This window comes from Corylus avellana, chromosome 4 (genome assembly GCF_965113065.1).
Source record: "Corylus avellana chromosome 4, dhCorAvel1.hap1.2, whole genome shotgun sequence".
Lineage (NCBI taxonomy): Eukaryota > Viridiplantae > Streptophyta > Magnoliopsida > Fagales > Betulaceae > Corylus > Corylus avellana.
In genome coordinates, this window is record NC_142493.1 from 22,933,036 (window position 1) to 22,944,714 (window position 11,679).

The 11,679-nt window shown below is 38.4% G+C and overlaps 1 protein-coding gene across 1 annotated transcript; it reads right to left on the bottom strand.

The window, feature by feature from the left end:
* Positions 1-43: 43 nt before the first annotated feature.
* LOC132178235 (formin-like protein 2) lies at positions 44-7,575 on the bottom strand. Its single transcript, XM_059590684.2, has 4 exons — positions 4,863-7,575; positions 4,281-4,489; positions 3,083-3,327; positions 44-1,259 (listed from the first exon to the last, which is right to left on the bottom strand). Exons 1-4 carry the CDS (start codon positions 6,416-6,418, stop codon positions 438-440), a joined length of 2,832 nt encoding a protein of 943 aa, XP_059446667.2. The 5' UTR covers positions 6,419-7,575; the 3' UTR covers positions 44-437.
* Between the last annotated feature and the right edge of the window lie 4,104 nt (positions 7,576-11,679).

Genomic DNA, 11,679 nt, shown 5'->3' on the forward strand with positions numbered 1-11,679 from the left:
CAGGTAAGCCAAAAAGTAAAAGAGAAAGATAAAGAGAGCCAGAGTCATCATGAACCTAATTATCTAACAGATTTACACGATAAATCCAACTATTCTAGCAATACAGCATTATTATCTTCAGAGAATTCCCTCTATATTACACATACGATAAACAATATCCCAAAATTCTGTGAGCATATAGATATATAAGTACAAGAACGGCGCCACACAAAAGCAAATGATATTACTTCACATTCAGCAAGCTCAACCCAAAAGCGCCACCAATATTTAACTTGCATTCAGTGAGATTCACCATAAACGCACAGAAAGAGACTATACACCAAATCATGTGCTATGATGAGGATGAACTTCCACCATCCCATTAAATCCAGGAATATACCGGCGGAAAGGTTGGATTCACGGGCATAGCAAATCGACAGGACTATGAAATGCAAGTGCTATGATGGGGATGAGCTTTCATCATCTGAGGAACCATAATGTTGCCTTCCATTCAATCCAGGAAATACATGCACAAGGGTTGGATTCACAGGCATAGGAAATTGACGGGCAGAACCGACAATGGTTCTCTCATTAGCTTTCCCTACTTCCTTGCAAGCACGGTCGAGAATAGAAAGAAAATCCCTCACCACCATGAAAATCCGGAATGGATGAGCTTCCTCTTTAGCTGAGTTCCCATGGAAGTATTCGGTTATTTCCTTCACCAGAGAGAGAGCAACTCTCTCTTGGGCTTGGATCCTTACAAGCTCTTCCCCAGCCTTCTTCAAGAACCCATTCATTGACTCTGAAAACCTTCGGCTAGTCTGCTTCAATGCGATTTCTTCATTTAATTTTACAACTTCAGATATTTTGGCGATTCCTTCAGCAAGCTTTGCAACTTCACTGCTGAGCACATCTGAATCCATTGCTGCAGCTTTCTTTACACTGGTGAGCTCCCCACTCAAACCCGAAACAACTTGCAACCCAAGCTTTCTATATTCAACTTCATCCCGGAAAGCAGACTGCTGATTCTCCGCCATTTGACTCTGATTGGTACCAGAAAGACGAGAACCTTCAGCTCTAATAATTTCCTGAACAACAAAATGCAAGAGAGTGGTTTTCCCATCGATGCCCTTAATATCAGCAAGCTTGAGGAGTGTGTCCAGCTTGAACGCATGGGCATCACCCCGGTTGGTGCCAACATTCATGCGGTTCCCAGTTTTGAGGACTGCTTCAAGAAGCTTCAGAAACATTTTGCTGTTCCTCAATTCTTCACAAGCTGCCTGTAGGAAATGAAGTGTGAACAGCAGCTGGTAAATATATATGTAATTGGAAAAATTAGATCTACCTTCTCAATTAAATGAGACAATAAATTGCAAGGAGAAGTTCACTGGAGGGCATGAAAAGGCAAGTTCAGCAAGTAGGTTCGTCATTAAACAAGAGATAGATACATTTATTTGGCAAGTATTTACATAATTTTACTTTTTTCCTATAATCGTCCTGATGTACACATTACCAAGAAACTAGAAGAGAAGATAAAGTCATGCGTGTTAATTTGGCAAGGTGCAAGTAAAGACTAAAAACAGTACTGCTCTAGCCAGAAGAAATAATATAGCTTCCCAAGTAGTTGGAATACTTTCTCTGGTTCACCATATTACTCAATTATCATGACTGTTTGCACTTGAACGATCACTGCTACTCTGGGCACTACCAAGTTTTTGAAGAAGAATCGCTACTTCAGCCCGATCTCAATGCTCTAACCTACTGAATGCATTGTAAGCACTTAACTGATGTTTTCAATATAAAACAAGACCTTAAATTAAACACAATATAATAAAAGGTACAAGTAGTTTGAAGCTTCTTTATACTGTTGTATACATTTTTAATCTGGTCAGTAGAACTATGCAGTTTATTGCCCTAACGGGTTAAGCAACCTTGCTAGTCTCTAAATGTGAAAGCCATATTAATCATTTGGAGCCATGGTTGGAACTGCCTCTGCTCAATTTACGATGAATGTATACCTGGCTACTGTACTTGAAAATCACAATTTGTTGAATTGTACGCAAGGTTTGACTAAAGACTTTTATCCCCCCACCCCTTGTCTTGACATCATGACTTAAGGTTGGAGTAATCATAATCCAGGAACAAGATCATGAAAAAATTATTCATACTCGTGAAGGCAGTAACAGTGGCAGCAGATGGAGATCACGGGCTTGGATTAAGGCTCATGGCTACTTTGGGATAATGTTATTACATGAAAAGATGTTCATGTGCATTGGGCCAAGTATTGAGCTCAATATTTAATGATTAGATTGGTTGCATCATAAAGTGGGTCAACAAATCATCTATGATTATGGAAAATGGAGGGGAAAAGAGACAGGAAGTAATGGAAGAGTGACTAGACAATGAAAATTATCATAAGCAGCTTTCTTTGAGAAAACAGATTGGCTTTAACCACAAGTCAAAATAAAAGAGAAGGAATCTTCACTTTTCCACTATTCAGCTTTTGACTCATTTTATAGTGAGCTCCAGCCTTCTGATCACTGCTCAGGATAAAAAGGTATGTGAATATTGGGATGAGAAAGAAATATTGTTAAGAAAAGCTGCAACCACCAGAGGTACACATAGATAAATAGGGAGTGCAACCACCAGAGGTACATATAGAGATATAGGGAGCGTTCAAGTGGCATGCATGAGGTTTCCATTTCAAAATGTTTTCACCAAACATAAAGTGCAGATAGCATAACTGCTGGGGATTATCGAGATTATGCGATTTAGTGAAAAGTAAAGAGAGAGAAAACAATACACAGAAAATTTACATGCTTCAACAGTGTGCCTACGTCCACAGAAGCGAGTGAGCGACTAATTTTCACTATTATTTATTGTCCCCAGTAAAAACCCTAACATGCTACATTGAAATTTCCAATATACCCTTTACTATGCTGCAGAGGGCTGCCCCCAACCTATTATTCGACCCTTGCATAACAAAACTTAATAAGCTGCAATGGATCTCATGGGCTCCGCTCCACACATTTTGCTTACGCTCTGCCCATGAGGCCTTTATACTAGAGACATCTATATAAACACATGAGAAATTAAGATTTACCTCCAGAGTTTCAAAAGACCTTTGAAGGTATTCAACTTCCGAATCAAAATTGGCAATGTAAAGCATCGCATCCACCCTTTTAAATGCAAATGGTATATCAAGCATGGCCTTGAGAAATTTCTCAGCTGGTCCTAGCTTAAATGGTGATTCATCTTTGAACTCTGCTAGTTTACGTTCCTCTTCTTTGGTAGGAGCCATCTTCAATAAACTTTCAAGAAGTTCTGTCCCTAATGTGTCAGAGTTACCTGTTTGCATTTAGAGAGAAGTTCAAAATTTTCAGCGCTCCAATTGTTTGAATGATTAAATGATTATATATCATATGCGCGCACATGCACACGCACACACATACATACAAAAGGATTTGTCATGCTAATGACGTTGAGAAAAGCACAGTAACACCTAATGAGAAGAGAATGAAATACAATGAACCATTCTGGAAAGGGGAAAATTTTTTAACTTCTTGCAACACCAACTTCTATACAACAAAAATTTGCAAATGCATTAAATTTATAGTTTGGGAATGGCACTGCTTACAAGGACAGAGTGGTGTTGGAACTGTCAAACCCAGAACAGGTCAACACACACACACAGAGAAAGAGAGCTTCTTTTTTAGCCTTCTCAGGAACAGAATAAACTGCACAAAGTATATGCTATATACCAGGAGACAATATATTATCATTCAGAGATTGTGATCACAGAAAAGGCTTTTAAATTAACCATCAACGCGATAATAATCTGGTTTCAACTTTTGAGACAAATTACACTCAAAACAAGACTTTAGAGTCTACTTGAAGAACCTAGGAGAATTGTAAACATCAAGGCTATGCACTAAGAAAAAGACCAAAGTTACTCAACTCTAGATTGGCAGGGCACATCTGGAAGTTTACCAACTCAAAGCAAAGACATTGATTGTAAAACTTCAAAAAACAGTAACATTGGGAATATCAGGCGTCTGGTGTCCTCAACCTTGAGAATTCTTTTGAAAAAATAGCCAAACGAACAAAAGCAACCCAACATGCCTCATTTTATAAGCTCATACAGTGTAGGGACTAGGGAGGCACAAATTTTGCTCAATATTGAAGTAACCATAACTTGCCAACAAAAACTTGAAATCAGGAATAACTTGCACAACAAAGGAGGGCCCCGCTATTTTACTACAAGGGGTCCACGCAAGTTTTACATAAAATTGAGCAGTTACCTTCCGAAAGAGCTTCACAGACTTCCTCAATGGTCACATTTAGTGCCCTCAACAAAATTGCAATGTTCTGAGACTTCTTCGGATCAAGCACCCGACTCTCCTGGTTCAGCAAAGGGAGAACCTGACGCCGACCATTATCTTTCGTAGTCGAATTCAAATTATTATTATTGTTAACCATAAACAGCGTCTCAATCATTTCCTCATTCAGTCTGCAACCAAAACAAAATTCAAACTTAGCAAAAGACATAACTTCCACAAACAAGAAAAACTGGATTAGAATCCTCTGGGTTTGCATTTCTCCAGGTAACTCTCTATGGAGTTCTTAAAATCCTAGCCAGTAACCATTACTTTCCATTAAATGATTCAGATTTTGTCCTCTCAACATTTCTGCATATCTTTAATTTTTCTGAACCTTTTAATTAAAATAGTGGTTAAAGATAGTGACTAGGATTTTAAAACTTCAACCTACCTAAAGTTACCTTGGAGATATTCCTGATCCAGAAAAAGTGATCATATAACCCAAAACATCACAAAAACTTTGAACACCCAGATATGAAAAGGTTAAAAAGTCATTTATCTTACTGGAAAGAGCTCGATTTCATCTGATCCCACACCATAGCTCGATCCGAGCTCGCTCTAACCTTATCCCAATGTAAAGGTTTCAACTTTGGTCTCGGAGTATCCTCATTCCTCTCCACAGTTCCGTTGCTCTGCAATTGCTCAGCAGCCGAAATGGGTGCAACATTTTGCAACACAACAGGCCTAGAAGGCGGTACAAGAAGTGGCGGCCCCGGATTAGGCTCTCGGTTTGGGCCGACGGCAGCCGGAACTTCCCAAAATCTTGCTGGCGGAGGTGGTGGAGGTGGTGGCGGAGGCAGTTTTATTGGAACACACTCGATTCTCGTTGGGGATCGCTTACTCTGCCCCGAAACGTCCGAATTTCTCGCTGGGGAATTCTGGGTATTCCCTGAACCTCTCTCTGATGATGATGAAGAAGACGAAGACGACGAAGAAGAAAGCGATGGGAGCGTTGTTGGTATCAGCCTAGCCGGAACCGGAACCGGAATCGGAATCGGAGCAGGGAAATTTATCACGGAGTCCGGGGACTTGGATTTCATGCTTGTGGGACTAAAATTCAGAGCTGGGGATGCAGAATTCGAGACAGAACTCGTTGGGGAGGCCGAATCCGAACATGGGTACGACGCAGTTCTGGAATTGAAGCTTCTACTTCCGAAATTTTCATCATTGAACACTCTTCGGGAGCTGGATCCGGTACGAACTGGACTTTCTTTTCGGCCAGAAGACCCTCTCGGAGAAAAAAACTCTTCGTCTCCTTCATCGTCCTCCTCATTCCCAGAAGAACCCACTCCAGAACTTCCATAACTCTGCTTGAAGCTGCTCTTCGGAAGCGGCGGAAGCGGCTTGAGCTCCGGCGAACCCAGTTTCTGATACTGGGTGGGGGCCGAGACTCCGGCATTGCTCGAATTCTCAGCTTCCCCGTCGTCGATGCCATGGGAATTAGCTAATGTACCAAGGTAGAGAAACTCGGAGCTGGGGTTAGACGGGCCGATACGAGGAGGAGGCTTGAGGGTCCCATCGGAGTACAAGCGGAGGCTATCGGCGCGAGAGGTCTTGTCGTCGGCGGTGGAGGAGGTGGAGAAAGGGGCGTGCTTGCGGTAGTAGATGAAGGTGGAGAAGGCGATGAAGAGGGATGCGAGGAGGAGGGAAACGGAGACAGAGATGGCAATGATGTGGCGGTGAGAGTTTGAGGAGGAGGGGTGGGGGAGGAGGAGGTCGGAGATGTTGGCTGGGAAGGTGGCGAGGGCGTTTGGGGAGGGAGGGGGTGGAGGGTTGGGGTAGGACGGAAAAAATGGTTTTGGTGGGGTGGAGGAGGAAGAAGAAGAAGAAGAAGAAGAAGAAGAAGGGAGCTTTGGTTGTTGTGTTGGTTGCTGTGGTTGTGCTTGGGGAGATGCAGAAGGGGGTTGTGCTGGAGGGAAGGAGTTAAGTGGGAAGAAAGGTTGATGGAGGAGGTGGCGGTGGTGGTGGCGCTTCTTGGAAGGGAAGGTGGAGGAGATAGTGGTGGTGGTGGAGAGGAGGGTAAGGAGGAGGAGGAGGAGGAGGGTGCTGGTGGTGGGCATTGTTGTCCCTAGAAGTTAAAGGCAGGGAAGGAATGTAGTGTTGCTGGTGGGGACTGCTTTGATTATGTGAGAGAGCAGGGAGAGGGAGAAGAAGAAGAAGAAGAAGAAGAACTGCGCTTTAATGGGTAGGTTCCATACAGAAACAGAGGGATAAGAGTAAAAGACTCTGTTTTGGATGGTAGTTCAAAGCTTGTTTCTTGATGTCTACTTTTGACAAACACAGTTCAAGACTCTGCTTTCTCCATTACAGAGTTAAAAAGTCTGGTTCTTGATGGACGATGGTGCAGAGAGACTGAAAGAGTGACAGGACCGTAGATGGGTCATTGAAGATTGCTCAGACCAAACCCGGAAAGAGTAGTCTAAGGTGGAGGGAAGAGAATGCCGTGTAACTCAGAGATAAAAAGGAGGTTCTACAATCTACATGGTGGTTGTTGTGACTCGTGAGTTTTGTGAGAGAGAAAGAAAGAGAGAGTGGGAGCAAAGAGAATGGTAGTTCAGACTTCAGCAGAGCAACTCCGTAAAAGGCCGCTACAGTACTTCCTCTGTTTCACCTCTGAAAAAAATACACAAGCCGATGAATCATGATGATGGCTAGTAAAAACCAGGCTTCAACCATTTGTGGACTTTTCGATCCTTGTTGCCCACGGGAAAGATGCGAATAATGGGTATGTAGTTAAATCTTGAATAGATGTGTAGAACAGGTTAAAAATCTCTGACAGACAGAGACACAGACGTAGTGTTCATTATTGGGATTTGCACTTCGTTCTCCTCCTCTCAGAATCTTTCTTTATCATCACAAATCCATTACATACTTTCAACATTCTTATTTCTACACTTGTTAATGTAATTTTAAAAATTTGAAAGTGTGAGATGAGCTGTCGACAATGGGGGAGGTGAAAGTGAAAGCAAACACAGGAGGGAAACTTTCTCTCATACCCTTACTGATTGAAAAGTGGGCATTTTGGTTTGTCGTGTGAAAGGAAGGCTTTATTTAAGGGGCGGTGGGGGAGAAGTCTTATGACCAGACTCCTATGACGCGCGTGGAAATTGTATCCTAATTGACAAAAGAAGGCCTTTATTACGTTTGAATTAAGATCATGCAAAATTGGTTTTCACTTTTCACTTTCCACTTTACTACCACGCGCTTAGAACTTAGGAGAATGCAATGCTAGCTATCTTGTCTGTAATTAGATCTATGACTTTTTTTTTTTCTTTCCTCCTATGTTTTTTTTTTTTTTTGTATTGATGTGATTTTTTTTTTCATAAACTGGGAATCTAAAGATGAACAACTTTCTTGTCGTTAAACTGTTTATATATTCTTTCATTTGATCTTAAAGTTCCATTTGCATAGCTTCAAAGAAAAAAATATATATATCAATGTCGGTGGTTTAGTGTTTTTTTTAAAAAAAATTATGAGATTTAAACATGTATTAGAGTGTGAATTTTAATCTTCATCATGAATAATCACTTACATAAGCCTGATCAGTATTAGTCGTCTTAAAAATTTATTGATGTTCTGGTGAAATTGGGCTAAGTTATGGTTCAATTGGTTTTGAGGGAACACATGCAATTCTCGCCGTCTACGCCCTACTTAAGTAATTATTAGCAGGTAGGTGTTACTATGGTAACACCCAAATAAAGTAATCACAGTTACTCGCCACTTTCTACCCTTTTTGCTAAGATCCAAAAAAAAAAACTGTGAAAAAGGGAAATATTGTTTGATACTGATTTAATTGAAAAATCTATGAAAATAATTTTGAAAACTATTTTTTTGTGCAATATAAAGATAATGGTAAGGGATTATTTGGACTGCAAGAACAAAATGCTTTTATTTTATTTTTTTTAGTAAAATTTACCATTTATATAGTATTTTGTGTTTTGAGTTGTTTGTTTATAATTTTTAAAAAAGTTATATTCTTATAAAACCAGGCATAAGTTCTAACTTTTTTCTTTAAAAATAAAAACAGAAACAAAGTTTTATTATTGATTAGTTTAGAAGAAAAGTATGATATGTTCCTTTTGTCTATTTTGTTTGTCTATCTTTGAAATTTTAGATTTAAAAAAATAAATAAATAAAGATTGTGAAGCTTGTTCTATCACATGTTGGTAAGTTGCATGAATTAATGTTGGATCAATATTGAAAATTTCAAAGCGAAATTTGTTTACAAAATTACTTTTATATCAACTATAATTGAAAATTAGAAAGCCACTTGAAAAGAATAAACTAGTGTTGAACCAATCGAAATTCTTAAAAAAAAAAAATCGTCCGAATATAGAAATAAATATCGATCATTAGCCCTAAAAGGCTTTAGGACTATGTTTGTTAAGATTTTTATTTTTCATTCTCAAAATAAAAACTATTACCATAAGTCTCATTCACCTAAGCAGCCTTTACATGATAGATAATCAAGGCAACTGCCGTCGGCCACAAGGCTAATATCTAGGGTAATGAGTAATCTATAACTCACCATCAAATTACATAATCATCCTCACAAGAAAACTCCCTGATAGCTCCTAGAATCTTCTCCACATGGAAACTCATCGATCACCAATGGCTAGTCATAAACCAACAAGGAAACAACACACCTAACAAGGACCAGCGACACCAATGCTACCATATTGGCCCATTATCAAAGAGGCTCTCACATTAGAAAAGGGACACATCCCCAAGTACGTATATGGTATATCGTATCTTCTCATCACTTACTTAAGCATTAAAGACTCCCTTGATCTCTCATGGGCTGGAGGTTACCAATCACTGTTCCTGTCTATTTTGTAGAAATTCTTTCGTCAGTCTGACCATCAACCACTTTAATATCCAAAAATTTCACATGTAAGGTATTTTCCAAACCTTCAAGCAAGAACCTTTTGAAAACAACAATTCCTTATGAAATTTGGGTGGTATTGAACTACTTGGGTGGGACCAAATGAATCGTGACAACCAATATTGCTATCATTTATGTGTGTTCCCTTTCTCTCCCCTAAACTTACAACATAATCTAAGAGTAGTTGAACGATGTTGTCAAGTTTAATAGTCATTATTAAGTCTTCATTATTCATTCATATATATATATAATGGGATAATACTTGGGTCCCACTGAGGAATACTTGGGTGTGTTCTTTGCACCAAGTTTTGGAGGAGATTACTAATGGGATAATAATGGAAGGAATCATACTTAGGAGTGAGCAAATGGCAGATTAACTGTTTACCGCCTACTGATTACTTATTGACCGCCACCGAATTGTCACGGACCAACAAACGACTTTCGACAGTCGGTAAGCGAAAGCCTACCGACTACTTACTGACCGCCACCGAATCATCACTAACCGACAAATGACTTTCGGCAGTCGGTAAGCGAAATAAAAATACTGTTTTGACATCGATTCGGTTCGATAAGCGGTAAAAACAAATTGTTGGTTAACCAACTTAACCGATTTTTCAAGTGAATTTTAAATTTTATCTGGTAACTTTTTTTATTGTGTTTGTCTAGTTGATTTGCGGTTGTTATTTTGATCTATGTTCCATGAATTTACTTTTTCTTGTCATTTATAAAACATATTCTTTATTGATTCTGTAGTTACAAGAAAATTGATAAAATCTTAACACAAAAACTTATAACCGACAAATCTGATATCCACCCCTAATTATACTTTAAAACAGGTTTATAAATTTCCTCTTATATATATATATATATATATATTCACTAAAAAATAAATGTATTTTTTACATATTAAAGGACACGTGACCGTTTCATAAACTGGATTGAAATCAATTTTTGCAATTTTTTTTTTCTAATTGAATAAGGAAAATGGTTACGAGGAAAGATCACTCCCCCTTCTGATCTGAAATAAAGAGAGAGTGGGTGATCCTAAAACTAAAAAAAGGGTGGGCTCCTAAGAAACAAACTCAAAACAAATTAAAACAATACAAAAAAATTACAAAGAGTAAGAAATGAGTCAAACGGGTGATTCGGTCCTTTATAGGGGCCGCGCAAGACAGTTACAAAGCAAAATGGACACAAATTTAGGTGAACTTATTTGAGCCCCCACTTGAAAACAACAACTACCTAAAGGAGGCTAAAGCCGCAGATGCACTGTTATAGTTCGATACAAAGACTGCAAAAGAGATTGCATTTTTTTTTTTTTTTGAAGAAAAGAGATTGCAATTCAATTAGAAGGAAATATTGTTATGTGTCAATCCGAGTAATTATAAAAATCGCTCTTGTGTCTCTCAAAAAATAAAATATTTTTAAAATTACAATTTAATGAAAATTTAATAATAATCGATCGTAAATCCAATAATAATTTTAAAAGTGATACAGTAATTTTAAGAATGACACAAACGTGTCAACCCTTTGTTGTGTTGGGTAATGGTGATAAGCCTATTTGCAGCATGACATAATCCAGTGCGTATTTTAGCATTTGGCTTGGGTTCTTGCCCTCAACATCCAAAAGGAAAAACGTTTTTCAGCAAAAATAAATAGAAAAACCCAAAAAAACGTGGGGGTTGGAAGAGTTTGCTCTCTGGGTTCTGCCCTGCCCCTTCTGCAAGAGTCACGTCTACTCAATGTTTAAGCAGTGTACAAATTATTATACATCGAATGTTGTGTCGTTTCATATGGGACCTGTTCATGTCAATGTTATTGAATTTCTATGCACGACTTTCAGGAGGCAATTAAGAGTGAGTTAGATTGATGAAATAATTAAAGAAAATTTTTAACTTTTTTATTGATTATAAATTAACTTTACGTCCTTGATGGGTAATTCAATCTGCTGTAAACTACGTTTATGAAGTGGAGGTCACTAATTCGAATCCTCCTCTCCTCATTATCTTGTGTGGACATGTAAAATAAAAAATTAACTTTATGGTGAAAATTGTAGTATTACAAACATTTTTTTGAAAATAAATTTTAAGGGGTATTGTAGATGGTTGATTCACTTGTTCACTATACGGAGATGGTTAGGAGAATAATTTTTATGATTTCTCTTGGAGAAATATCAAACTGGCACAACTGCATTAGATCCAATTGAATGATAAATACAGACCACACACGCCAATGTATGGCACCGTTTGCTAAAGGACTGGACTGGAAGTGGAACGGACCGGACCCAAAATTTTAAAAAATTCTTCTCAAAATCAATCTCAATATTCTTACTTTTTATATCACATCAATAACTTTTTATTACTATTCAAATTAAAAAATCACTACAAAACAAAATTTTTCACTTTTTTATACAAAACATTCTTACTTTTTTTTCTC

Coding starts and splice junctions, on each gene's coding strand:
- LOC132178235 (XM_059590684.2), bottom strand. CDS start 6,418: ATGCCCACCACCAGCACCCTCCTCCTCCTCCTCCTCCTTACCCTCCTC. Junction 4,490..4,862: donor ATGAAATCGAGCTCTTTCCA/GTAAGATAAATG, acceptor TTTTGGTTGCAG/ACTGAATGAGGAAATGATTG. Junction 3,328..4,280: donor CTGTGAAGCTCTTTCGGAAG/GTAACTGCTCAA, acceptor AAATGCAAACAG/GTAACTCTGACACATTAGGG.